The sequence below is a fragment of the Macaca thibetana genome, chromosome 4 (genome assembly GCF_024542745.1).
Source record: "Macaca thibetana thibetana isolate TM-01 chromosome 4, ASM2454274v1, whole genome shotgun sequence".
Classification (NCBI taxonomy): domain Eukaryota; kingdom Metazoa; phylum Chordata; class Mammalia; order Primates; family Cercopithecidae; genus Macaca; species Macaca thibetana.
The window spans coordinates 92,572,551-92,597,497 of record NC_065581.1 but is presented as its reverse complement, the minus strand read 5'-3'; the positions used below and the strand labels follow the sequence as shown (position 1 = coordinate 92,597,497).

The 24,947-nt window shown below is 34.9% G+C and overlaps 1 protein-coding gene, 1 long non-coding RNA gene and 1 other non-coding gene across 4 annotated transcripts in view; 1 reads left to right on the top strand and 2 right to left on the bottom strand.

Annotated features, from left to right (window-relative positions):
• MANEA (mannosidase endo-alpha) overlaps nt 1-15,901 on the bottom strand; it is a 31,565-nt gene extending 15,664 nt beyond the window's left edge. The window contains exons 1-2 of one of the 2 annotated variants that reach the window (XM_050786220.1): nt 15,762-15,901; nt 7,489-8,070 (exon numbers count right to left, since the gene is read on the bottom strand). In XM_050786220.1, the coding sequence (XP_050642177.1) occupies nt 7,489-8,032 (544 nt within the window). In that variant the 5' untranslated portion in view covers nt 8,033-8,070; nt 15,762-15,901. The remainder of the gene's footprint in view (nt 1-7,488; nt 8,071-15,761) is intronic. The other variant, XM_050786221.1, reaches the window with a different exon arrangement.
• A 64-nt stretch (nt 15,902-15,965) lies between these two features.
• Nucleotides 15,966-24,947, top strand: part of LOC126951981 (uncharacterized) — a 52,286-nt gene continuing 43,304 nt past the window's right edge. Inside the window, exon 1 of the long non-coding RNA XR_007724752.1 lies at nt 15,966-16,302. This is a non-coding gene — a long non-coding RNA (uncharacterized LOC126951981). The remainder of the gene's footprint in view (nt 16,303-24,947) is intronic.
• LOC126954066 (small nucleolar RNA SNORA24) lies at nt 19,421-19,540 on the bottom strand. The gene has a single exon (XR_007725515.1). It is a non-coding gene; the product is annotated as a small nucleolar RNA SNORA24 (small nucleolar RNA).

Here is a 24,947-nt window from a genome sequence, read left to right as displayed (position 1 = left end):
TCTTCCTCTTTTATCCTCTTTGTAAGTATACTCTATGGCTTTGGAAGAATGTTCTTTCTTCTCTCTTATAATGTTGTTATGTTTCAGCTTCTTTATTCCATCAATTATGATTCCAGATATCTAACTCTATCCCTATACTGTGATCCACAGTTCAATTAATCATTATACAGTGTCTTTTGGACTGTGACACTGAATAAATACTAGCCTGGGAACCACGCCAGTGATTGTCTTACTTCTGAGGAGTGCTGGGAATTTACAATGGCAGTGAATCCTTGATAGTAACCAGAGAAATGTCTATAAAATAAGCCAACTGAGTATCACTTAAAAGTAAAATCTACTACTCGGTATCTCTGTCATCCTAATTGTTTAGCAAACTCTAGGATGCTCTTTGAAGTCTATTCTTGAAATACGAGCAAACTAAATGCAAAAACTCATGTCATGTTGCTTATGTCATCCTTCCATGTCATTTATTATAGGACCTTCAATATAATTGATAGTTAATTTTTTTGTTGTTGTTAGTAAAGTGATGTATTCAAATCAGATAAGTTAAGAATATAGGGTATAAAAATCAGATAGGCCTAGAGAATCGAGTCCTTATTCTGTTATTTGATAGATGTGTATCTTTAGGTAAGTTATTTTACTTAAGTTTCCACATCTGTAAAATGGAGGATAAGGTCTGTTTTAAAAAGCACAAATGAGACAATGCATCACGCACAGTAAAAGACCTAAAAAGTGATTATAAATAACATTTAATAACAAGAAGACAGTATAATGATAAATTTGGATACCCTGAGCCCCAGAAAACTTGTTATGTGTTCATAGGAAACTTAGAGCCTTTTTTGAACATCTCAAACATTCTTTCAAACTAAAGCTTTAAGAGAAAAAAAGGAAAGCTCATTTCTAGACATAACACAATTTTCATTATCTTACTCAGGGTGACACACTTTTAACAAAATATTACAAGGTACAGAAAAGAAGCAAGAAAAACAATTCACTGCCAACAGACAAAGCAATCAATAGAACCAGTCTCACATATGAGACAGATATTGGAATCATCAGAGAGAGAATTTAAAATTACTGTAATGACTAACTTAAAAGATCTAATGGGAAAAGTAGCTAACACACAAGATCTGGCAAGAAATTTCAGCAGAGACATGGGAACTATAAGAACAAATAAAACAGAAATGCCAGAAATGAAAAACTATTTAAAAAGATGAATTAATGCCTTTAATAGGCTCATTAACAGACGTGAGAAGACAATCAGGAAACTTCAAGGCAAGTCAAAAGAAATTACCTTACCCAAATTACCATAATGAGAAAAAAGACTGGGGAAAAGAATAGAACAAGGCATTTTACAGTTGTGAGATAAATATCAAAGTTCTAGTATACATGTAATTGGAAACCCAGAAGTAGACAGTTTATTTGAAAAAATAACCAGGCTGGACATGGTGGCTCACGCCTGTAATTCCAGCACTTTGGGAGGCCGAGGCACGTGGATCACGAGGTCAGGAGATAGACACCATCCTGGCCAACATGGTGAAACCTTGTCTCTACTAAAAGTACAAAAATTGGCTACACATGGTGGAGCGTGTCTGTAGCCCCAGCTTCTTGGGAGGGTGAGGCAGAAGAATGGCTTGAACTCAGGAGGCGGAGGTTGCAGTGACAGTGAGCTGCGCGCCACTGCACTCCAGCCTGGGTGACAGGGTGGGACTGCGTCTCAAAAAATAATAATAAACACTAAGAATTTACCAAAATTAATAAAAGACACAAAGCAACAGATTAAAAAATTCAGAGAACACCAAGAAGGATAAATACCAAAAAACAACAGGAGTAACAACTAACCATACCATGTTTAGACTGCTAAAAACCAAAATATAAAAAGGAAAAAAAAGAAAAAAATTAAATGCAGCCAGGAAACAACAACAACAAAACATATTCATCCAAGAAAATGAGGATATAAACAGATTTTTTTTAATTACGGCAGGCTACCCATCAGAAACCATTAAAGACAGAAGAAAAAGAAGAAAAAAAAAAATGGAGTAAATTTTCAAAATTCCAAAAGCAAACAATCCTCAAAAACCTGCCCATTGAGAATTGCACAGCTGATGAAACATCTTTCAAAATAAAGGCTACAAACAAAATTTGAAAGTATTCATTGCAAGGAGATCAGTAAAACAAGATAAAAGAAATTTTTAAGAGAGAAACAATATGATACTAGGCATACACTTGGACCTACATTAAAATATGGAATAAATGTAAAAAAACATTCTTACTTTTAATAACTATGGAAAACAACTGATTATTGAAAAGAGTGATCAGCAAACTATGACCCATGAGCCAAATCTTGCCTTTTACAGGCCAATTCATCTATATATTTGTCTATCTATTGCTTATAACCATTTTCACACTATAAAGATAGAGCTGAGTGGTTGCAAAGAGAGAGAGTGAGGGACTCACAAAATCAAAAAAAATTTATTAGGTAGTCCTTTACAGAAAATGCTTGCCAACTTCTGGTCTACAGCAACGATAGTAAAATATCATTTCTTATGTGATAGAATTATGCCAATAGCAAAGTATGGGAGGGAAACATAGGGAATATCAGTGGTGAAGATCTTACATTACACACGAAGTATATATCATTTGCAAGTAGACTGTGATTATACAAAGATATATTTGGAAAATTCTGAGTTAATGACAAAAAAGAAAAAAGTTACACATAATAAGTAAATACTATAAGTAAATACTATAGACTAAATATAATCATAAAAATTGTTCAATTAATGGAAAAGAAAATGAAAAAGAAAAAAAGGAAACAGAATGAAACATGAAGCTGTTAACAAGATGGTAGATTTAATCAATCCAATCATATTAATAATCATATTAAGTACAAATAGTCTAATGACACCCATTTAAAAATATAATTTTCATATTTTATCAAAAAAATGAGGACCCAACCATATGCGATGTACAAGAAAACCACTTTAAGTATAAAGACATAGATAAGTTAAAATAAAAGAATGGAAAAAGATATACCCAGCAAATACTGATCAAGGAAAACTAAACAGTTATATTAATGTCAAAGTAGCCTTCAGAACAAATAATATTACCAGAAATAAATGGGAATATTACAGAGTAAGAAAGTACTCAATTATCCAAAAATCGTAACAATCCTAAATGTTTAATGCACCTAACAAAAGATCTTCACAACATATGAAGAAAAACTGACAGATCTGAAGACAGAAATAGATATATTCACAAATTTGCTTGGACTCTTCAATATTCATTTACTAGTAATTAATAGAACAAGTAGAAAGAAAATCAAGGATAGAGACCTGAGTAATACTAGGAAGAACTTGAACCAACTCACACTTATAACATATTTCATTCAACAACAGCAGAATACACATGCTTTTCCAGAGAAAATCAATGAAACCAAAGGTTGGGCATTTATAGCAATATGAAAGCTTTATGGAATATCACCACTCTACAGTTATAAATATAAATTTTAAACTTAATGCAAATAGTTATTATTTATGACATCATATTAGACATTATTATGTACATTTAAACTTTATGCATCTAATTCATCTCATTGTGACTTCTACTTTTATGTACAAAATTTTTAAGGCAGGAGATGCAGAAACAAGAATTGTAACTTTACTAAAACAAGTATGTCATACTTTCAGGAAATATTCTAATGTTGAAATCCATCTACTGTTTTTAAAGCAACAATGATGAAAACAAAGGAACACCTGAGGAATGTAACTTGCTCATCTTTATGTCCCTAGAATCTAGCACAAGCTTGGAACATCATGGAAAGTCAATAAATATTTAGTGCTAAACTGAAACAAGGAGAAGATAATTTTAAAGTCATAGAGTATATTATGTTTTGCTAATGTAGTAGTTCTCTATTTTGCCATAACACATTCTCACAAATTTAGTTGCTTAAAACAATGTAAATTTATTATCTTACAGCTCTGCATGTCAGGAGTGTTGACATGGGTCTTAATATGCCAAGATAAGGCTAGGTATTGGACTGGATGACGTTCCTTTCTGGAGGCTCTAGGAAAGAATCCCTTTCCTTGCCATTCAAGCTTGTAGAGGCTACCACATTCCTTGGCTCATGAACTTCTTGTTCCATCTTCAAAGATAGTAACAGGGGATCAAGTCTCTCAGTGCATCCCTCTGACTCTCTTTTCCCTCTTCTTCTTTTATATATAAGGACTTATGTGACTAGATTAGCTGTACCCAAATAATGAAGGATAATGCCATCTCAAGTTCAGATGATTAGCAACCTTTTGCATCTGCAACCCTAATTCCCTTTTGCCACATAAAATAATATATTCACAGATTGTGGGAATTAGGATGTGGACATCTTGGGGGCCATTTTCTGACTCATCTACTAAGGTTTTAGTAAACTGAATAAAAATAAGAAGGCATTCATCTGGTACTTTTAGAGTTGTAATATAGCAATACAAGAGGATAGTATCCATGATACGTAATATTTTACTTAAAAGACTTGAAAAGGATACAAATCTATCATAGGCTATTGTAATATATCTAAAACATTATATAGAATAATTGGATTTTAAACATAACATTAATAGTTCATTTTAATTTTATCACTCTTTTCAATGAAGGGTTGAGCCATCAGGATTTATGCACACCACACTTCTAATTGTAAAAGCAGAAAATGAACCAACTTGTACTCTGTGATATAACAGTATAATTATTTCACACATCAATTCAATTTAAGATAAAAAGAAGGCCATTTATATCAAAGGAAAAATATGAATGTTAAATATGTAGTCAAAGCACAGTCAATCATACAACAATTTAAATCGCCTTCATTTACTATCTTATTCGATTCCAAGAATGCCAGAGTCAGCATGCCAGCTCCATGGATTAAAGTAGGGTTTTGAGTCAGTATTCCAACAGTCAAATTTTTCTGCCTGGTAACAATGAGTATAATTCAATATTTAACTCATTAAGAAATTATTTATTTATTTACGAATTGATTATGTCACTTTTATTATCAAGTTTTTTTTTTATTTTGTCTAGGAGGAAATCCATCAAAAAGTAAAATATTTACATCAGTAGTGAAGCTGTCAACATTTAAAATCGAAATGACTGTATGACTGTCAATGTTTAGAAATAATTAATGTTCATATATATGATACAATAGTAAAATACTATACAGGGAAAATGGTCTTTATAAATATGAGATAGGCACAAAAATGTTAATTGAAACTTTTCTTCCTGATCACAAACTATACCAAACATAGTGTAACACATGTATTATTTACATCTAAAATTTATATTTACTATAAATATTATATATGTTTATGTATTATAAACATGTATTAACATAATAGTTGTATTTATAATGGAGGGGAAAAAACCCTCATTGTACACTATTCAAATTGCAAAGGAAATTAAAACTTTAAAGAACAACCATTGTCTCTGTCAATCTAGCATAGTTTTTAGCCATATCAAGACAGTCTTGAAATAATAATTGGCCAGGCGCGGTGGCTCAAGCCTGTAATCCCAGCACTTTGGGAGGCCGAGATGGGCGGATCACGGGGTCAGGAGATCGAGACTATCCTGGCTAACACGGTGAAACCCCGTCTCTACTAAAAAATACAAAAAACTAGCCGGGCGAGGTGGCGGGCGCCTGTAGTCCCAGCTACTCGGGAGGCTGAGGCAAGAGAATGACGTAAACCCGGGAGGTGGAGCTTGCAGTGAGCTGAGATCCAGCCACTGCACTCCAGCCTGGGTGACAGAGCGAGACTCCGTCTCAAAAAAAAAAAAAAAAAAAAAAAGACTTAAATGTAATACAACTTTTTTGTAAAAAATAGAAAAAAAATCATTTGAAAAGATTATCCTCCCAAAAGCAAATTAGTAAATAGAGACAGACACACACATATACATATTGACCACACACAAGTCAATGCTGTCTTAACTGACCTAGCCTATTTTATGTTATAATACATATAGAACATAGAAACTAAAGCTCTAAGTATACTATAAAGTTAAATTTTATAAATACTTGAAAAAAGTCCATACAAGGAAAACAACTCATCTTGCACATATCTGATATAGATTCATAGAATTCTACAGTGTTTTGTTCATCAAAGATTCTTGTGTTTCTCTAAATACATATCAGCTCCATGGTGAATTCATCCGTTTATGTAGAGCTAGAAAAATGTACGAATACCCAATTTCTTCTTCTAGCTCTACTGGTAGGGGCACTAAAAAGATAAATGAAACTGAAACTGGAAGGTTTTACAAAGACCATATGGAACAAACTGAAGAATTTTCAGGCACCAAGTTATATTTTTTCTATAATTCACCTGTGAGACAATATGACTCTATCTAAATATATGTAATTGGAGTGCCAGAAGGAAATGGAAGAGAAAGGTGAAAAGAGGTGGGAACAACAATAAGAATCAGTTAAGTTAAAGGGGCGTATTGTAAAAAGGTACCATTATAAAATAAATAAAACAAATGAATAAAATAAGCCAGAAGAAAATATAAAATAGAATAATACGCATATGTAATGTAAGAGAAGAAAAAGAGGGAAGAAACACAGACATGTGGAACAAATGGAAAATAAACAGAAAAATGGCAGATTTAAAATCATGTCATTATTACATTAAACATAAATGAAATAAACAGACATTAAGAAAGAAAAGACTGTCAGAATAACTTTAAGAAACAGAAAAGCAAGACCGAATTACGTGCTACATGCCTAAAATTTGAAACAGCCCAAACACCTATGAACAGGTGAATATAAAAGCAAATTTGCCAAAACCAAATAATAGAATATTTCTCGTCAATAAAAATGATGAAGCTATTGATATAGTTAAGTACATTTCAAAATATTGTGCTGAGCAAAAGACATACATATAAATGCTGAATGATTCTATTTTCACAAAGTAATAGAACACTCACAACTATTTTCCAGTGATAGAAATCAGGTCTGATAGAAATCAGATCTGATAGAAATTAGATCCAGCTGATATGTATACAGTTTTCAGCGGTAGGGGAGAAGGTGGGCCTGCATAAAGGAATTATGATGAAACGTTTCGGGCTATAGAAATATTTTACCTCTTGATTGGGGTGGTATTCAAACAGGTATATACTTTTGAGTAATACCAATAAGCTGTAAACTTAAAGTGGGAAATTCATTGTATTTTATGAAAATCATAATTTAATAAAATTGAGAAAGTGAATTAAATTAGAAATCAACAATATATCCAGAAATGCTCCAAAATTTAAAAATTAAACAATATACACTAAGGGCAGTGTTAAAAGGTGGTTTCCTGGATGTTTAAAATCACATATACAGTTTAATTTGGAGGTATGAGCTTAACAATATAATTAATAATAATGTGAAAATTGACTAGTAATTTAAAGTTACACAAAAAATTATTTATATGCCTATATGCAGACACAAACACACATATATATATACAGAATAATTACCAATTGAAGCTGAGCGCATTTGTCTCATGTGAGTTTCTATAACAGAAGGATCCCGAGAACTGTAACTTCCCAATTCAGGATAAAAGCTGGAGCCAATGTCATCTGGAGGGTTGTGTCTCCCTTGTGGATAATTCTTGGCTATTCTAGGGTCCCAGTGCTCCAACACTGGATGATTCCAATGTATATATTTACCATCGAATTGTGGATTTCCATACCAACTGTAATAAAATACATGTAGATAATTATTCAGAGGTGGTAGTTCTTCCAAGTTAAGTTCAGGGGCTTTGGAAGGTTTCATAGTGATTTCAACACTTTTTAAATTCTTGGTATTTGTTTCACTGTTGATTCTGTCACTCTTTCGGAAATCAAAACTTTTTCCCAAATGAATAGTTCGTTGATGAAGTTCTGGAAGAAGGTCAAGTCCAAAAGGAGCTCCAAAAGTAGCTGTATTTGGTCTCAGCATTTTTAAACCCATCATCAGAGAGAAAATAAATAGAATAAAAAGTGCCAAAATGATGCAAGTCCTTCTCCGAAACTTTGCCATGATGACATACTTTAAACTCCAAAATAGTAAGTGTTTTGCTGCAATTTATTAAAAAAAGATAATTAGTGTTATCAACATTATTTTCCAATGTATTCAACATGAAAACTAAAATCCATAAATTTCATTACGTTGATTAATACTGATTTCATCATATATTGGTGAAATTAAGAAAGTGAAGTAAGATATTAATTATACCATCATGTATAAATGTCTACAGTAAGGGTCTATGGCTAGAATAAATGGCAATATTCATTTGGATATATCACCATGTACATGCCAATTACATTGAGTCAGACGAAGCTTTAGGAATTTTTATTTATGAAATTAAAATATGTTTTTCATTACTTGAACAGATTATATGTATACTGAATGTAGGAAGGGAACATTCTATGTGTATGAACTAAAATTTTATTTTTAAAAATCATTTATTTATTTATTGTAGAGACAACGTCTATGTTGACCAGGCTGGTCTTGAACTCTTGGGCTCAAGCAATCCTCCTGTCTGAGCCTCCCACATTACTGGGATTACAGGTATGCGTCACCACACCCATCGCCTGAACTAAAATTTTCTAAATCTAAGTGTAATATTTACAAATCACAGTTAATAAAAAGGAAATACGAGTATATAAAAATCCCAGTCATTAAACAGATTTTCCAAAAATTTTTTAACTAAGAATAATTTCATAAAAGGGAAAAATTACAAATTTGGAATAACATTTTGAAGTGAAATAGAATCGGAGAAAAATTTTTAAATGACAGTAGAGAAAAAAAGAATAATCACAAGTAAGATATTCCCAATTTTTAAAAAAAAAATTCAGTAGGCTGGGCATGGTGGCTCATGACTGTAATCCCAGCACTTTCGGAGGCTGAGGCAGGAGAATCACTTGAGTTCAGGAGTTCGAGACCAGCCTGGACAACCACAGGGAGACTTGATCCCTACAGAGTTTTTTTAAAAATTGGCTAGGCATGGCGATGTGTGCCTGTAGTTCCCCAACTACTCATGAGCCTGAGAGGGGTAGATTGCTTGAGCCCAGGAAGTCAAGGCTGCAGTGAACCATGATTGTGCCACCGCACTCCAGCCTGTGTGACAGAGCAAGAAAACGTCTCCAAAAACAAAATTAATTTATGACTGCAAATCTTACTGAACAGAGGTTATAAAAAGTAATTTATAACTTCTGAAATGGTACTATATGTGTTTTTGTTTTAGTAAGTATGTTTATGGACATATATTAATGCAGTGCTTCTTGGCTAATTAAGAAAAGACACTATTGCTGTGTGTGTGTATATATGTATGAGTATATGTATATAGGTACATATACATCATACGAATGAAGTATTCAAGTCTTTTTATATACAAATTTCTTATTAGAAAGGTATTTGGCACAATGCTGACACTGATTGTTTTATAAAATATGAGTTCTATGATACATCATGGTGCTGTTATTCTAGAGAATTAAGTTAGAATAGACTAACTCCAATAGAAAAGACAGACAAGTGAAACTTCCTACAAACTGCTGCTTCTATTCTATGTGTATTTAAGAAACACTAAAGTAACCAAGTGTATTTCTTTAACAGCTAAAATCTTAAGGTCAATCCTGTTTAACTGTGAATAGTGAATAATATAAAGAATAATATAAAAGAATAGTATAAAAGACATATGTCTAGCTTAGGACATATGTCTAGTTTAAGACATATAAAATAAACAGTCAAAAAGAAATCTGCCAGCTTAAAAGCTCTTTTCCACTTCTTGTGTTCCCTGTGAATCATCAGTCCTGCCCTTCTCCCTGCCTAAGGGCAACTGCTTGACTTTTGTGTTTTCCATTACACCTCTTCTTTCTTTATAGTTTTCCCACCACACAAGCATATCTGACTAAAGTTAATTGTATTTTGTCTGTTTCAAACTTTAAGCAAATATGGTGTGTGTACATATATACATTATATATGTGTATATATGTATACTATATATACGATACGTATACCATGCATATATATCAAGGCATGCAGCTACATAAACATGCGTATGTGTATGTGTACACATGCATGTACATATACATGTATTTACATATTACGCATTCTGTGTTATATGTGGACACATCATATATTCGCATGTAATATAAATATATATGATTATATATACGTAATTAAATGTTATTTAAATTCATAAAACTCTTGGAAAACAATATTAATTACTACATCTTTTCTGATACTTTACCTGGTATCCTAACTCTTCCACACCCCTGCATTCCATCACATCAGTTCCTTCCCTCTCTAATAAAAAGCTATGTAAATGAACTTTCAGTAAAGGAATAGGTAGACAAGTCTGGAGATTTTCTTTTAATAACTATATACATACTGGTAAAACGTTCCTCCAGAAGGTATCTAATTAATTACAAATGGGGACATAATGACAGTGGAAAACCTACCAAAACACCAATTAAAACTAATGATCAAAATTGACTTTATCAGGTAATTTTTAATAAATAAATATGACCATTAGTCTGCAGAGAAGCTGTACTGAGAAAAACACAGAATCACTGCTGTGACATTCCTGTTAAAAATTAATCCAGATCCTGCCTCAGCCTCCTGAGTAGCTAGAACTACAGGCATCAGCCACCACGTCCGGCTAATATTTTTGTTTTTTTTGTGTTTTTTTTGTTTTTTTTTTTTGAGACGGAGTCTCGCTCTGTAGCCCAGGCTGGAGTGCAGTGGCCGGATCTCTGGGATTACAGGCTTGAGCCACCGCGCCCGGCCTATTTTTGTATTTTTTTAGTAGAGACGGGGTTTCACGGTGTTAGCCAGGATGGTCTCAGTCTCCTGACCTCGTGATCCACCCGCCTCCGCCTCCCAAAGAGCTGGGATTACAGGCATGAGTCACCAGGCCGGGCCAGGCAGAGCTGGCAGTGAGCAGAGATCGCGCCACTGCATTCCAGCCTGGGCAACAGAGCGAGACACCATCTCAAAAAAAAAAAAAAAAAAATTAAGCCAGATCTAATCACGAGGAAGCATCAGACAATATATTAAAGAAAGGATACACACATACACATAAATACACATATATTCATACATATATGCACACCACATACATACACTATATATAATGTATGCTTACATACAATGCAACATATAATAAGGGCGTGTGTGTGTGTGTGTGTGTGTGTGTGTGTGAGAGTGTGTACAATGGTAAGCAAATGTGGTAAAATATTACCATTTGGTGAATATGCAGGAAAAGTATACAGAGATTGTTTGTGCTATTTATCCCAGCAGTAAACTGAAGCATGTGAGCTGTTAACATACCTGCTTATTTCTGGAAAGGGCTAAGTCATAAGGTCTTTCAAACCCTCAACTACATGACTCTAGAAGTGAAACTTCTACATGTGAGTTGTGGCAGTCCTGTTGCACTAATAGGTATAAAAGGATGATACAACCATTTTGGCATGCCATTGTAATTTGTTGTCTGAAATTTTCTTTTTTTTTTTTTTTTTTTTTTTTTTTTTTTTTTGAGACGGAGTCTCACGCTCTGTTGCCCAGGCTGGAGTGCAGTGGCGCGATCTCGGCTCACTGCAAGCTCCGCCTCCCGGTTTCCCGCCATTCTCCTGCCTCAGCCTCCCTGAGTAGCTGGGACTACAGGCGCCCGCCACCACCTCGCCCGGCTAATTTTTTGTATTTTTAATAGAGACGGGGTTTCACTGCCAGGATGGTCTCGATCTCCTGACCTTGTGATCCGCCTGCCTCGGCCTCCCAAAGTGCTGGGATTACAGGCTTGAGCCACCGCGCCCGGCCCTGAAATTTTCAAATTATTGACATCACAACAAATATTTCCCCCTTTGCTTAAAGGGAGAATTTTGATGAGACATGAAGCAAAAATAATATTTTGGATGTAATATCATATCAACTATTGTGATACATAATATCAACTGTATTAAAGATACACACAGAAGGAAATAAACATGTAAAATAGTTATGTCTGGGTGATAAAACAGTGATTTTCTTACTATTTTCTAAAAGTAGAACATAATACTTCCTAAGGAAAAGGTCTGGATAGGTATTCTATAAGGAAAAAAACAATGGTAATGAATGTTGGAAGAGTTACAGAGACAGGAGAAATAACTAACAGATTTAGAAATTAGTAAGGCATTGATTTTTGAAATGCTGACTTCAGCTAAATGGTGAGATGCATGAAAGATCAAGATACATAATAAATCTGAAGATGTAAATTCAAATCAGTCACGCTTAGTTGTGTGATCCTGGGCAAGTCATTTAGCCTTTTCTTAAAAAAGAGGGTATCTGTTTTGCCTACTGATAAAACTGTTCTGTGAATCATGCAAGACAATTTGAAACAGTAATGTTTTATCAAAGAGTAAACACTAATGAATTTATAAATAAATGAAAAGTGAAGAAATATAGGGAAAAAAGGAAATTTAAAAAAATTTCTTAGGTTCATTTTCTAGATCTACACATGAATACAAAGCACAAAATGTCCATTTTTGGAAGCTGTTTTTTTTCTCTCTCCCTCTCTCCCCTATAAATGTAATTTCTTAAGCTGATCCCTCTGTCTTCTCATTTTACATTACTTCATTCATTCAATTAAAATGTGTGTATCACATCATTATAGATGACACACAAGCTCAATTTTAAAAGGTATCTATTGGCTCTGGTTCAACCTCCATATCTCAATTAAGTCATCTCAGCCTAAATAAACACAGATGGGCACTGATATTTAAAATATGAGCTCTGTAGTTCAAATGCCTGAGTTCAAATTCCAGCTATGCCATTTTTTAGTTATCTGACCTACAAAACTGACCTGATCTTTCTGAGTTCCTTTCCTCACCTATAAAATGAGCTATTACTTCACTCATGGGATTTTTGTGAGGATGAAATTAGTTAATATTGTAAAACTCTCAGAATCATGTGGCTTAGTATAAGACAAAATAAATATGAGCAATTGTTTATGATGATGATTAAAGATGGGTGTCTGGGAAGCAATTAAAATAGAACACATTTTATTCTAAGTGCCTATTCTCTATATGACCAACTATTGAAATACCAGTCACCTTCAAGTCAACGTTGAAATGCTGCCTCTTCTTGATACCTCTCCTGATTCCACAGTGGAAAGTACTTACTCCTCATATATTTCATTGTTAACAGTATTTACTTTTTAAATTGTCATTTCTTATGTCATTTCATATCATGCTGTGCATTTATATTTATATTCCCTACTAGATTGCTCCTTAAGTTTCAGAAATAGAGTCTTTATCTTCACATTCTAGTAGAGTATAACATATCTTTCACATAGTGTTAAGTGTTCAGCTTAAATAAAGTTAATTTCTGGCTCTTTAGTGTTTCATTGGTATTTTGGCAGTATATATATGTGTGTGTATATATGTATATATGTGTGTGTATATATAGGTATATATAGACTGTGTATATATAGACTACTGACCGTATACACACTTGATAAGTTTACAGTGTATACTGAACATATTATAAAGAATCATAAAGATCCAATAATTTTAAAAATCCAATTTAATGAAAAAAATCATCTTAAACACTGCAAAACCACAATGACCCTTGAGATGCCTAAAATGTCTGATCTTGCACGAAAGGGATGGAGGAACTAATTTAGCTTCAATAAAAGAAAAGTTTTGTAAGTCACCATAGAAAAAAAATTACAAGTTAATTGCAGATATGTTTCCAAAGCAGGGACCTACTCAAAGTATTGGCTACTGAAAATCTGTTTTCTCATCAAAAGGCTGTTTACATTACTCACACACAATAGGTTCTTTTGAACCTATCGCTTCTATTTTTTGAGTTTTGTGCTTTTAATTCTTTGAAATGCTGACTTAAAGCTTAGTGATGTCTAATAAAAAATTATTGGACATATCCAGCTAGCTAAGAGACCCCAAGAGATTCAGAAGCAGGGTGGTATGAATTACTACTTCAAAAATTATTTGCTTTTATCATGCAACTCAGAAAATCCAAAAAGACTGCCCCTTTTAATTATTATTAACTAAATTAAATCACACAGATTTTTGGTGCTTTTTTAAAAATATATATTGTTTTCTTCTAATTTTATTTTGTATGAAGCCACCGGAGATAAATATAACTCAGTAGTAGAAGACACATCTGCAACTTTCAAAATCAGTTTCAAAATCAATTCTTGCCCAGGTCAGTTTTATTGTAAACACTTGTACCCTCTGGTTAACAGAAATTCAGTTAGGTTTAGATTCATCCTTCCTTTCTAACCTGCACAACAACCTATGAAGTAGAATTTCTTTTAACTTCATTTTACAGATGATGAAACTGAGCAGTTGGTAACTTTTTCAAAATCTCTGGGTCAGCAAATGGCCAAGCAACCAATCTAAGGCTAATCATCTAGCAAGGAGCAGATCAAGTCCGGCTCAAGAACTCAAGTTCTTGTCTATGCTATTCTGCCTTCCTTCAAGGTATTAGACAAATCAAATTTAGAGGATACACCACAGTTATTTTTGTGACATAAGATGAAAGCTGCTGCTATATGGTTATGTTTTCAATTAAGGATTATGTACTTAATAAACAATGATTAACTGTTACCTACTCCATAAACTGTAGCCCAAACTTAAAACTAAAGACAGTTTATTCTATTTTCTGATCATACATTCACTATTCATCACACAAATAACAGCAACAGTTCTGGAAATGGTGTTTTCATTGTTGTGATTTTTTGTTTTGGGGGTGTTTTTTTGCATTGAGCCTGGAAATCCACAAATTCACAGCACTCCTGCTTTTTTCAGGTGTGATACACCTGAAATAGATGTATTGTCATGAAAGTGATTTGCAAACAACGTGACACAGTATCTCCAACATCTAGGTTTTACTTTATATATTTTTTCAAACTACTGCCCCAATACTTCAACGTGAAGAGCCTATTTCAGTCCCATTTTTCTTATTTTCAAGTTCATAATCAACATTATCCCCCCCCCCCTTGTTGTTTTATAGCACTTCCACATTTTCATGTTTAACACTTATCCGTAGGGTCTTGCAACAACAAAACCAGTTACAACTGCCTGTACTTCAAGTTGCTTCTTTGGAAAAAGGAACACCAAAAACACTAATCCAGCATTGTTGCATCCCCAGACTTAGCAAAGGGTAAGAGTCTAAGATGACAGTGCCAAACACGTTAACAGGTGAATTGAAAAACCATCTCCAGCGGCCTCGCCATCCGGCGGTCTCCTCCCGATGCCCAGAGGCGCTGAGACAGGCGACAGCAACCTTTCCGCTGCACCCTGAGCCCAGCAGGCCTCGGTCCTTCCACTCTCCCGGTCGGCTCAAGGCTCAGAGGCAGTCTTGGGGAACAAGGAGAAGGTGCTGAAAAAGGCTTTCATCCGTCCCGAAATCTCCAACTTGTCTGGGAGACGAGGAAAAACCGAGGCGACAGGAGGTTCCGTTTCAAAGAGGAGGCGGCGACGAGGCCGGTGGGGTGGGGATAAAGCAGTGTATAAGGCAGTAGAACTAACGCAGACTAATACAGGCGTAAGAGTGACAGCTCAGGTTAATGGGGGGTCTGGGGGTACAGACTCGCCGCTCGGCGCCACCAGCTACCTGCCAGAGGGGCGCCGGGTCAAAGGACGCCAGGAGGAAAGCCGCCACCAGATTGGTTGGCGGGCGAGCGCGCAGGCGCCCGCGGTGGACCTCGTGCCCCCTGCCGCCACCGCCGCCGCCTCTATGGGGTCCGAATCCTGCAGCTACTCACCAGCGTCGGGTAATCCGCTTCCTGCGGGGTCTCGGCCAGAGGAGAGGTTGAGACCCCTGAACAGAGAGCAGACTGCCACCGCGCCGCGGGCCCAGGCAGCCCTTCCTCCCCGAAGGCGCGCGCAGAGCGTTCCGGGAGCTTTCAGGGGCGGGACGGGCAGGGGCGGGGTCACGGAGCGGGCGGGGCTCGGGGGGTCTCCCGGAGCCTCCAGTCGCGGGTCTAAGAGGCCTAGGGCGGGAGCGGCGCGGAAGAAAGAGAGGACTGCGTTTCGGGGCTTTCTGTAAGAGGGGGAAAGACGTGTAGATTGGAGTCAGACTGCACTCCCGTCCTATTTCTGCAAGTAGAACTCACTGCCCTTAGAAACGGTCTTCTGAGGCTCAGCTGGGAGGCTCTAACTGTATTACAGAGGACACATTTTTGTTTGTTTTTATGTGAAACATTCACAAGTTGCTTGTACCCCGAGTATACTGGTTTTCGAACTTTCTAAGTTGAGGAACTGTTTTGATTTTTTAAAAAACAGAACTTTACTTGGAAGCCCAAGGTAGGCAGATGCAGATGGCGTTTTTAATTTGCGAATGTATTCTATAAAGTCACATCTGTACTGAAATACTAGAAATAATTGACGATAAGTCAGATGTAAAGAACAGGAACTTTTGAAACAGGATTACAACTGAAGGTTTCCATCTTACATTCGCTTCAGAAAACAAGAAAATGCTATCTTTTATTTGCTTGCATAGTAACAGGAAATCCTTATTCAAGCTAGAACTTGCTGATGTGAACAGTTTCATAAAGGCTCTCCTTAAAAATACTTTTTACGCCAGTTTTAATTGGGAAATATACATACAAGTATATCTCATGTGCATATCTTAAAGAAGAAGAATGAAAAATGCCCAGGTACCCACTACAGAGCTTAAGAAAAAAAAATGCCAGTATTTTTGAAGCCTTCTAGAAAGGCCTCTCTGAAAGCATCTCCTTCCTTCCGTTCACCGTTAGGATGATTTTTATATTGCTTATTCCGTTGCCTTTCTGAAAATTCGGTTACGTATGTACGATTCCCTAAAAATACTTTTTTCCTGGTTTTATATTTTATATGTGAATCATTCTTCATTTTTCCCCTTTTTTCACTACCCATTTAGATTTTGAGAGGTTTTGAGATTCGTCTATATACAAGTCCGTTTCCCATTAACTAGACTGACACATCGTTGTCCTGCTATTGTTAGACTTTTAAGTTTTTGCTGGCAAGAGCATCTGATTGCATTTGCCCTTTTTTTAAAGCCTGTTCTTAATTTTGTCTCATTTTTTTTTAATTGCTTGCTTTTGAAAATTATTTTGTAGATAATATTTAGTTTTTCTAGTTTAATTCTCTCTTGTAAGTTACGTACTTCAGTATACAGCTTTTTGAATTTAATAATATTTTACATTTTAATTTTGTGCTTTTTGCTTTCTTGCTTACAAGATTCTTCCCAATATAAGAGCAGAAACTATTCTTTCTTCTACAAGTTTAAAAGTTTAATTGTAACAATTTTAGACACAGAAAAGGACAAATAATAACATAATGAACACCCATGCACTCAACTCTATGTATTAAAACATTTTGCAAGCCCCTCCTCCTGATGATTCTTCTCTAAAATTGCTTTAACTATACTTGGCTCTTCACTCTTTCATTTGAATTTTAGGATGAGCCAGCGAAGATCCATTTTTAAAAATTGGATTTTAATTGGGCATTTTATTCAACTTAAGAATTGAATTTAAAGATTATTTTAGTGACATGTCTTATCTATGAACATGGTATATTTATTTTATTCAGATACTTTATGTGCTACTGTGCTTTGTAATTTATTGAATATCTTTCATTATATTGCCTCCTAGTTTTATTACTAAAATTAGAGATCTCTGTCTTTAAACTCTATTTGCTAATTGTTCAGTCACATTGTATTAAAAGAGCATCAATTTCAATATATTGGTACCATCTCCAGAAGCTTTGCTGAATTTTTTTGATTGCTTGCTTTATTTCCTTGTTACATCTTTGGATGACCTATATAGCTAATCATATCATTTGTAAGTAAGAATAATGGTTTCCTTCTTTCTCTCTTTTTAAACCACTTATTCAGTTTTTTCTTCTATTTATTAACAGAGCATCCAGTGCAATGTTTAATGGAAGTAGTAATGGCATTCTTGTCCCATTTATCTCTTTACTGCGATACTGCTAACATTTTATAATGATAACAATGTTTGCTGTGGGTTTTTGGTAAATACTTTATCAGGATTATTAAGTGTTCAGTTTACAGTTCATAATGTTTTATTGTTTGCTTTTGTTTTTAACCATGAGTGACAGCTTAATTGATTAAATGCTTTTCCTGCACCCATTGAGATAATCATTGTTCCCTATTCTAATATATTTATGGGAATGATTAATACATTTTCTGATGTCAAATGAGAGGGAGAGAATTTTATTTTATAAATATGTTAGTGCATGCTCACTTGCTTAAAAACCGGGTACTTTATGACTGCCAGTGTAAATAAATTAGGGCAAGTAGATTCTCATTGCATCACCCTCTGTATCTGTCAGATTCATTGCACAATGGTGTTTATAAACTGGATTAGAATTGCTGCTAGTGCCCCATCTTGTAACTCTGACTGCTCTACCTATCCCCTGCTATTGTCAGGGAATGTTGAGGTGGCAATGATAGTAATAATGTTGTTAATATTCTTTTTTTCTTTCACATCACTTTTTTCCCAGTGTTTTTATGTAGATTTTTTTTTTTTTTTTTTACTTGGCATCACTGGAAAGTAAGCAAACATGTTTTGTTATAATTATCACATATATAATGTTTTTGCATTCTGAATCTTGATTTTATTTTCAAATATGGGATGGCCATAATAGCTGCCACATCCAATTTTTTTATCTCTCGTGTATACATTTATTTTTAATTAGTTCAATAATTTTCTGAATGTAAACAATATAGAATTTAGTTAATTAATAAGCACTGATGGGAAAGGTCTCCAAGATAAATGAGCAAGTGATTAGTATGTTATTACTTACAAGAGAAGTTCGTGTTATATTAATATAAATTTTAAATATATATGTGCATGTATGATATATAAAAATATCTGGAAGGATATATGCATTGTTACCTATAGTGATGTAAGGGCAGGGGAATGAAGAATTTTCTTTTTTACTCTCTGTAGTGCTTTTTTTTTTATATGAGCCCATATTTATGTATTTTTTAAATTAAAAATACAGCACCAGAAGAATATGCCATTCATCTAATAGATGGTTTCTTGAAAGGAAAAAGAGCTGCATATAAATTCATTTGTATCGTAAATAGGAATTTTTTTTTTTAGCCACATGAATTAAGCATTTTATTTAATTATCAAGGACCACCTTAAATATTACTTTAAAAAATTCAGTCCTATATTGAAAATAGGTATCCTGATAACTTCCAGAACATTATTCGGAACACCCGTTTCCCCAACTAAGATAAATCCATTGCCGGATGCTGAATAGACTTCGCCCGTTACCACTTTGGATTTCTTGATAGTCTTATACTTCCATCTTCCATCGTAATGTGTTCAGCTCAGCTTCCTAGAAACATTTGAACAACGGTTTAGAAAAGTTTGCCCAATAATCCGGCACCCTCCAGGTTTTTAACAGTGAATAATGTTACTTGTGCAAGTCAGAATCTGATACCAATTAAATGGTGACAGCTTTGCCAATAAACAAGAATATGCTCTTCCATGGCTAGGAAGGGAGACTGCCACAGCTGACATAAATAGACATTTTAAGTGTGTTGCATCAGGAGTAATCAGTCACTGAGAGTCCAAAGACAAAAATGATCCAAAGAAGGAAGAATGAAAAAAAAAAAAATCCCCCATTTTTTTCTTTTTTGTCAAATTCTTGTATGGAAGGATTCTAACACAATAAACTAATAGTAGCCTTTGGTTTATTCTAATAGGCATTTATTAAAATCATAGTCCCCACCCCACAAGATCCTTGAGGTTAATCCTGTCTTGCTACTAGAAAAGCAGCAGCCATTAATCATATCTTTTGACATCAGCATTGAAGAGTCTTCTTTGTATTTCCCAGACCTAAGCAAACAGTTACACCTTCAACCATCTTTTTCTTGCCTCTATTTCAGTGGGCCCTATTGTTTGTCTCCTGATTATTTCATGTCTATTTTTCCTCTGTCCTAGAAGTTTCATTAGTATTTCCTAGCCATATGCCATTTATATCTTTGCTCATTACTCCTCTCACTGAAGATGAGAAATCAATTTCTGTCCATATCCTCTCCACTTACATTAATCAGAGATACATTTTGTAAGCAATAGAAATTGAATCTGGCAAACCTAAAAACAAATAGACTATGCAAAAAGTTACAGAATTTAGCATGAAGATGAAGGCTAGTACATTAGGTAATGGCAATGGGCAGGAAACTAGAGGGGCTAGGAAATTGGAAACACAGCTTCATATAACAGTATAGATTAGGGCACTGCTGCTTTCAGGGCTGCCCTGAACTCAATGCTGCTGACACACTATGAGTGACTTCTGAACTCTGCCTGTGTTATCTACCTTGTTGCTTCAAGATTCAAATTTTGGATTGAGATCATTTGATTAGCTTACTCTAGGCTGTATGTCTTTTCCTCCTTAACTTCCTTGAAGTAGAGCCCAGAACTTTTGGCTTATTTAATGGGAAATTGGGCACAAAACACACAATACATTATTCTTCCAAAAACCTGAAGGATCTTTAGATTCTAAGTAGTAACAAAATAAAATAAATCCCCAAATAGTCCAATTATCCATCACAGTATGCTTCACTATCCATATAAAGTTTATTTTATACTTACTGATTATTTTATTCTTTTAATCCCTATACATTTATAGGGAGAATATGAAACAGCAATCATTTCTTAATTAACTAAATTGTTCTGTTCTTTTGATCATATCTTGGGTTTATGAAAGTGTAACTTGGATATTCCTTGACACAATTTGGGATGCAAAGAATGTAACTCCAAGAAGTGCCATGAGTAAACCACTAAAGTTTCCACCAGTTTATAGCAGCAGATAATTCAGAAAACCAAACTTTCATTGTTCCCCCTAATGCTCTAATCCTTTCACTGTACCTACCAGCATCCTGACAGCAAGGAATCCATTCTAACTCTATCTCACATAAATTCACGAACTATGATCAGACCAAGGAAAAAACTTGCCTTGGTAGGCCATGATTAAAATTCACTGGCCTCGTAGTGGTCACAGGTTTTAGGGTGACTTCTTGATGCATTAGATAAGGCTCTTCTAAGAATTGATGTACGTAACCCAGAATTAAACTCAGTGTAGGTAACTTCTAACTAAACAGGCCAAGCCCCTTTGGTGAAAGTTTATCTCATTCTCTGATCCAAGTACTTGCCCAGGTCATGGCCCTCCTGAGTGATGGAGATGGGAGAGGGTTCTGCCTTCCCGAATAAAGAAGGCAGAAAGTTCACCTCTGATTGAATGATGCTGTTAGATGCCAATGCATTGATTTACTAGATATGGAATACTCCTTAAGGAAACCCTATCCTGAAGGAAACCCTATTCTGCAAACAGGCATGGTGGCAGCTAAGGCAGATGCATGTCCTTAGTGGAAACCAGAGCCAGCAGGAAGATGTAGCACTTCCTGAGTTCGGAAATGACTCCACCAGTTGATATAGGGCCTCTCAGTGTGTTGATGGAAGGAAGTCCCATGTTTTATGATTGAGCATTAGTGTCATACCACAATCAGCCACTCCCCAAATGTTGCATCACTCAAACTCCAGGTTTTACGGAGAATTTCCGAAGGTATTAGGTTTGGGTTTCTTCCTTCGTAGGATGCCATGGGTTATTTAAACAAAGCAACCTAATCTTTCTCTTGCCATGATACCACCCTCTTCTGCCACGCAAAAAGGAGCAGTTTGCAAAAGTCAGTAAAAGAAAAAAAAATGCCTTGTTATTTCTCAAAATAGATGAGCTCACTTGTCTTCTATTTATATAAGAGAGACCACAGTAATTTCTCAACAGTATCAGCTACAAGGTGATTTTCTGTGCCTGCTTATTCTAAGAAGTAGCTGGCAATTTCTCTTGTTAAAAGAGAAAAAGAAAAAAACATACATTTACTCACTGATAAACATTTTTCTATTAGAGAACACAATTAAATAGCAGGCCTGTGTTGTATACATCTTTTATACACCCTGTAATGTCAGGTTCCATGAAAGCAGTTCAGAGATTGTCTAATTCAGAGCTGGGGCTCCAACCCCCAACACATAGTAGGTGCTCATAGGCTTATAGTCGGATGATAAAAATTCCCAAAGATATAGAGGTTCTAATCCTCTGAACCAGTGAATAATAATTCAAATGGCAAAAGGGACTTTGCAGGTGCGAGGAAGGATCTTGAGATGAGAGTTGTCTGGATGGGCCCTAAATATAATTACATATGTCTTTATAACAGGGAGGCAAAGGGAGATTTGACAAAGGAGAAGGCAGTGGGACTACTGAAAAATGCTAGGCTGCTGGCTTTGAAGATCAGACTAGGGACCAAAAGTAAAGGAAAGCAAGTATTTCCTTCAAGCTCTAAAAGCCGGAAAAGGCAAGAAAAACCTTCAGAAGGGAGAATGACCATGATAATACCGCAATTTCAGCCCAGTGAAACTGACTTCAGACTTCTGACCTCCTGAACTGCAGGAGAGTAAATGTATGCTCTTTAAGCTACCAAGTTTCTGCTAATTTGTTCTAGCAGCCACAGGAAACTAATACAGTTTTCAACAAATATGTGTTGAATAAATAAATCAATGAACAGTAGGGATTCGGTAAATATTACATTAATTATATGATGCCCAGATTGGTTCCTTGAGTGTGAGAGAAACATCATTCTGTAAGTGTATCTGCAGAGTAAAAGCTAAATGCATTAATATAAACTGAGTTCTTATGTACCAGTTTTTATTCTGGTTGTTTTTGTTGGTTTTGGTTTGTTGAGATGGGCAAATATGTTAGCTTCATACTTTTTTTTATTTTGTTATGCATTTATTCACAATGTTGAGGGGTGCCTACTTTCAGAATACATATATTCATGACAAATCTCCACCTCCTAGAAGTTTGCCATCTACCAAGAAACACAGAGATACACAGTGTGTGGTTTATATTATCTACTTACCACTGTTTGGGTTACTGCAATTATTTTTGTGTATATGTCTGTATCTCAAAAGTGTTTGTACCCCTGCAGGGCAGTCTTTTCTGCATTCATCTGTTTACAGCATCTAACACAATGCTTTCCACATAGCTAGACTTCAGAAATATTTAATTGAATGTATCTAGTGGCCAGAAATTCATGCTTTATTGACTGAATAAGAAATTAAGGAAACACAGTGTAAGAGTGTGTGGGGGGAGTGTGTATTTGTGTGTGTGTGTGTGTTTATACATATGTATGATGATTTGGTGGTAACATTTTGCTGTTCTTGGTTTTCAAAATAAATTCCCCGAGTATGATGTCTACTCATCTTTTAAAATAAGAATATGCAACAATAAAAGCAAAGCTTACCAATTTACCATATATAATTTTACAGCAAAAATTTTTATATATAAATATGTTTATATTTTATATAAGTTTTTTGTATATATGTATTCATATAATCTATATGTATTTATAATTTTATATGTATTCCATATATGTGCTATCTCTAATATGTTATGATTCATAGAAAAGGATAATGTGCTCCCAAAAATATGTGCTAAAAATACATTATACAAATTTCATACATAACATTTGCACTGCTTTTGTGGGTATAGAATTGGTTATGAGATACAACATATCTTTATTCCACAACATTGACTTTTTTTTACAATTTATGTAACTTGATCAGGAAAAGTATAGAAATAAAGATCAAAACAATGTGAAATAGTGACTATAAAATATTTTTCAAGTGACTATCAATGATATTTCATTAAAAACACAAGATAAGGAAATTTTATTCTGGGTTTATTTACCAAGGGACAAAATATTTTGGCTTCTCTTAATTTTTTATCCTTCAATTGTGATTTCTTTCTGCATATGTTCAAGCTCACCAGATAACTCTCATCTTCCTAGTTGTCGCTGTGGCATTTTTGCCTCCAGACCTGAGATTTATTTTCCCTCAAGCTCCTACTGTGGGCAGCTCAGTGGTATTCCCCATACTAATCTGTAGCTCCAAAAGCTCTTACTGCCCGGCAGTACCTGGCTTAGGCTACTTATTAACTTCGTGTCTAATTTCCACAGTCTTACATCTGCTGGAACTTTGTTGGATTTATGGCAACTCATAGAATTTTAGACTATTAAGAGACATTAAGTTTGAGCAGGACAGTGTTTATTTTACTTAGTAGAATAATCTCTTCTACAACATTCCAGACAGGTGGTAGCTATACATTGAACAGCCAAGAATAGGTGACTGATTCTCACAAAGTCGGAACAAATTGCTGCAATATTTTTATCAAAATAATTCTAAATGAGTTTCCTAATTTCTTCCATACAGGTTTCCTAGCTCTCTTTATGAAGCTTTACAAAATACTGTTAATACCTCTTGTAAACGAAAATAAATAAATGAATATGTTTCTAATTTTCTTTCAAAACATTTTGACCGCTTTAAAAATTCTCTGCAACTTTGCAAAACATCTTGATAATATCTTTAAGTGTGACAGCCAGAATAGAATAAAGAAATGAATTGCCAGTACAGAATACAGTCTATTTTAGAAAATATTGTCCGTGCAACCTGATATGCCCAGTCAGGAGGAAAGACAGACACTGATTCTTCATATCAACCCTACTCTAAATTTTAAGGGGAAAACTTCTGGTGAACACAATTCTGGGTGAACTAACTAATGTGGTTAGTTAGTTCTAACCTCTCTCCCACACAAAGAAATGCTAAATCAGGTGTAATTTTAAAATATTTGGTTTTAATATGTAACCTGAGAAGGGGAGAGAGAAAAAAATTCTAAGGGTCAAGAACAAGTAGAGAATTTGAAGCCAGTGACTTGGTGGAGAAGATTAGACATGGATGAAAGACTCTTGCCTAACTTCTGAAGCTGTAGCATTCAGCCAAGGAAATGCGACAACTTATTCTTGCATCATAAGAATTTTTTTTTTAATTTGACAGAATTTTAAAGACAACTTGCAAAGTTAATCATATTAAGATTGGTAACATGCT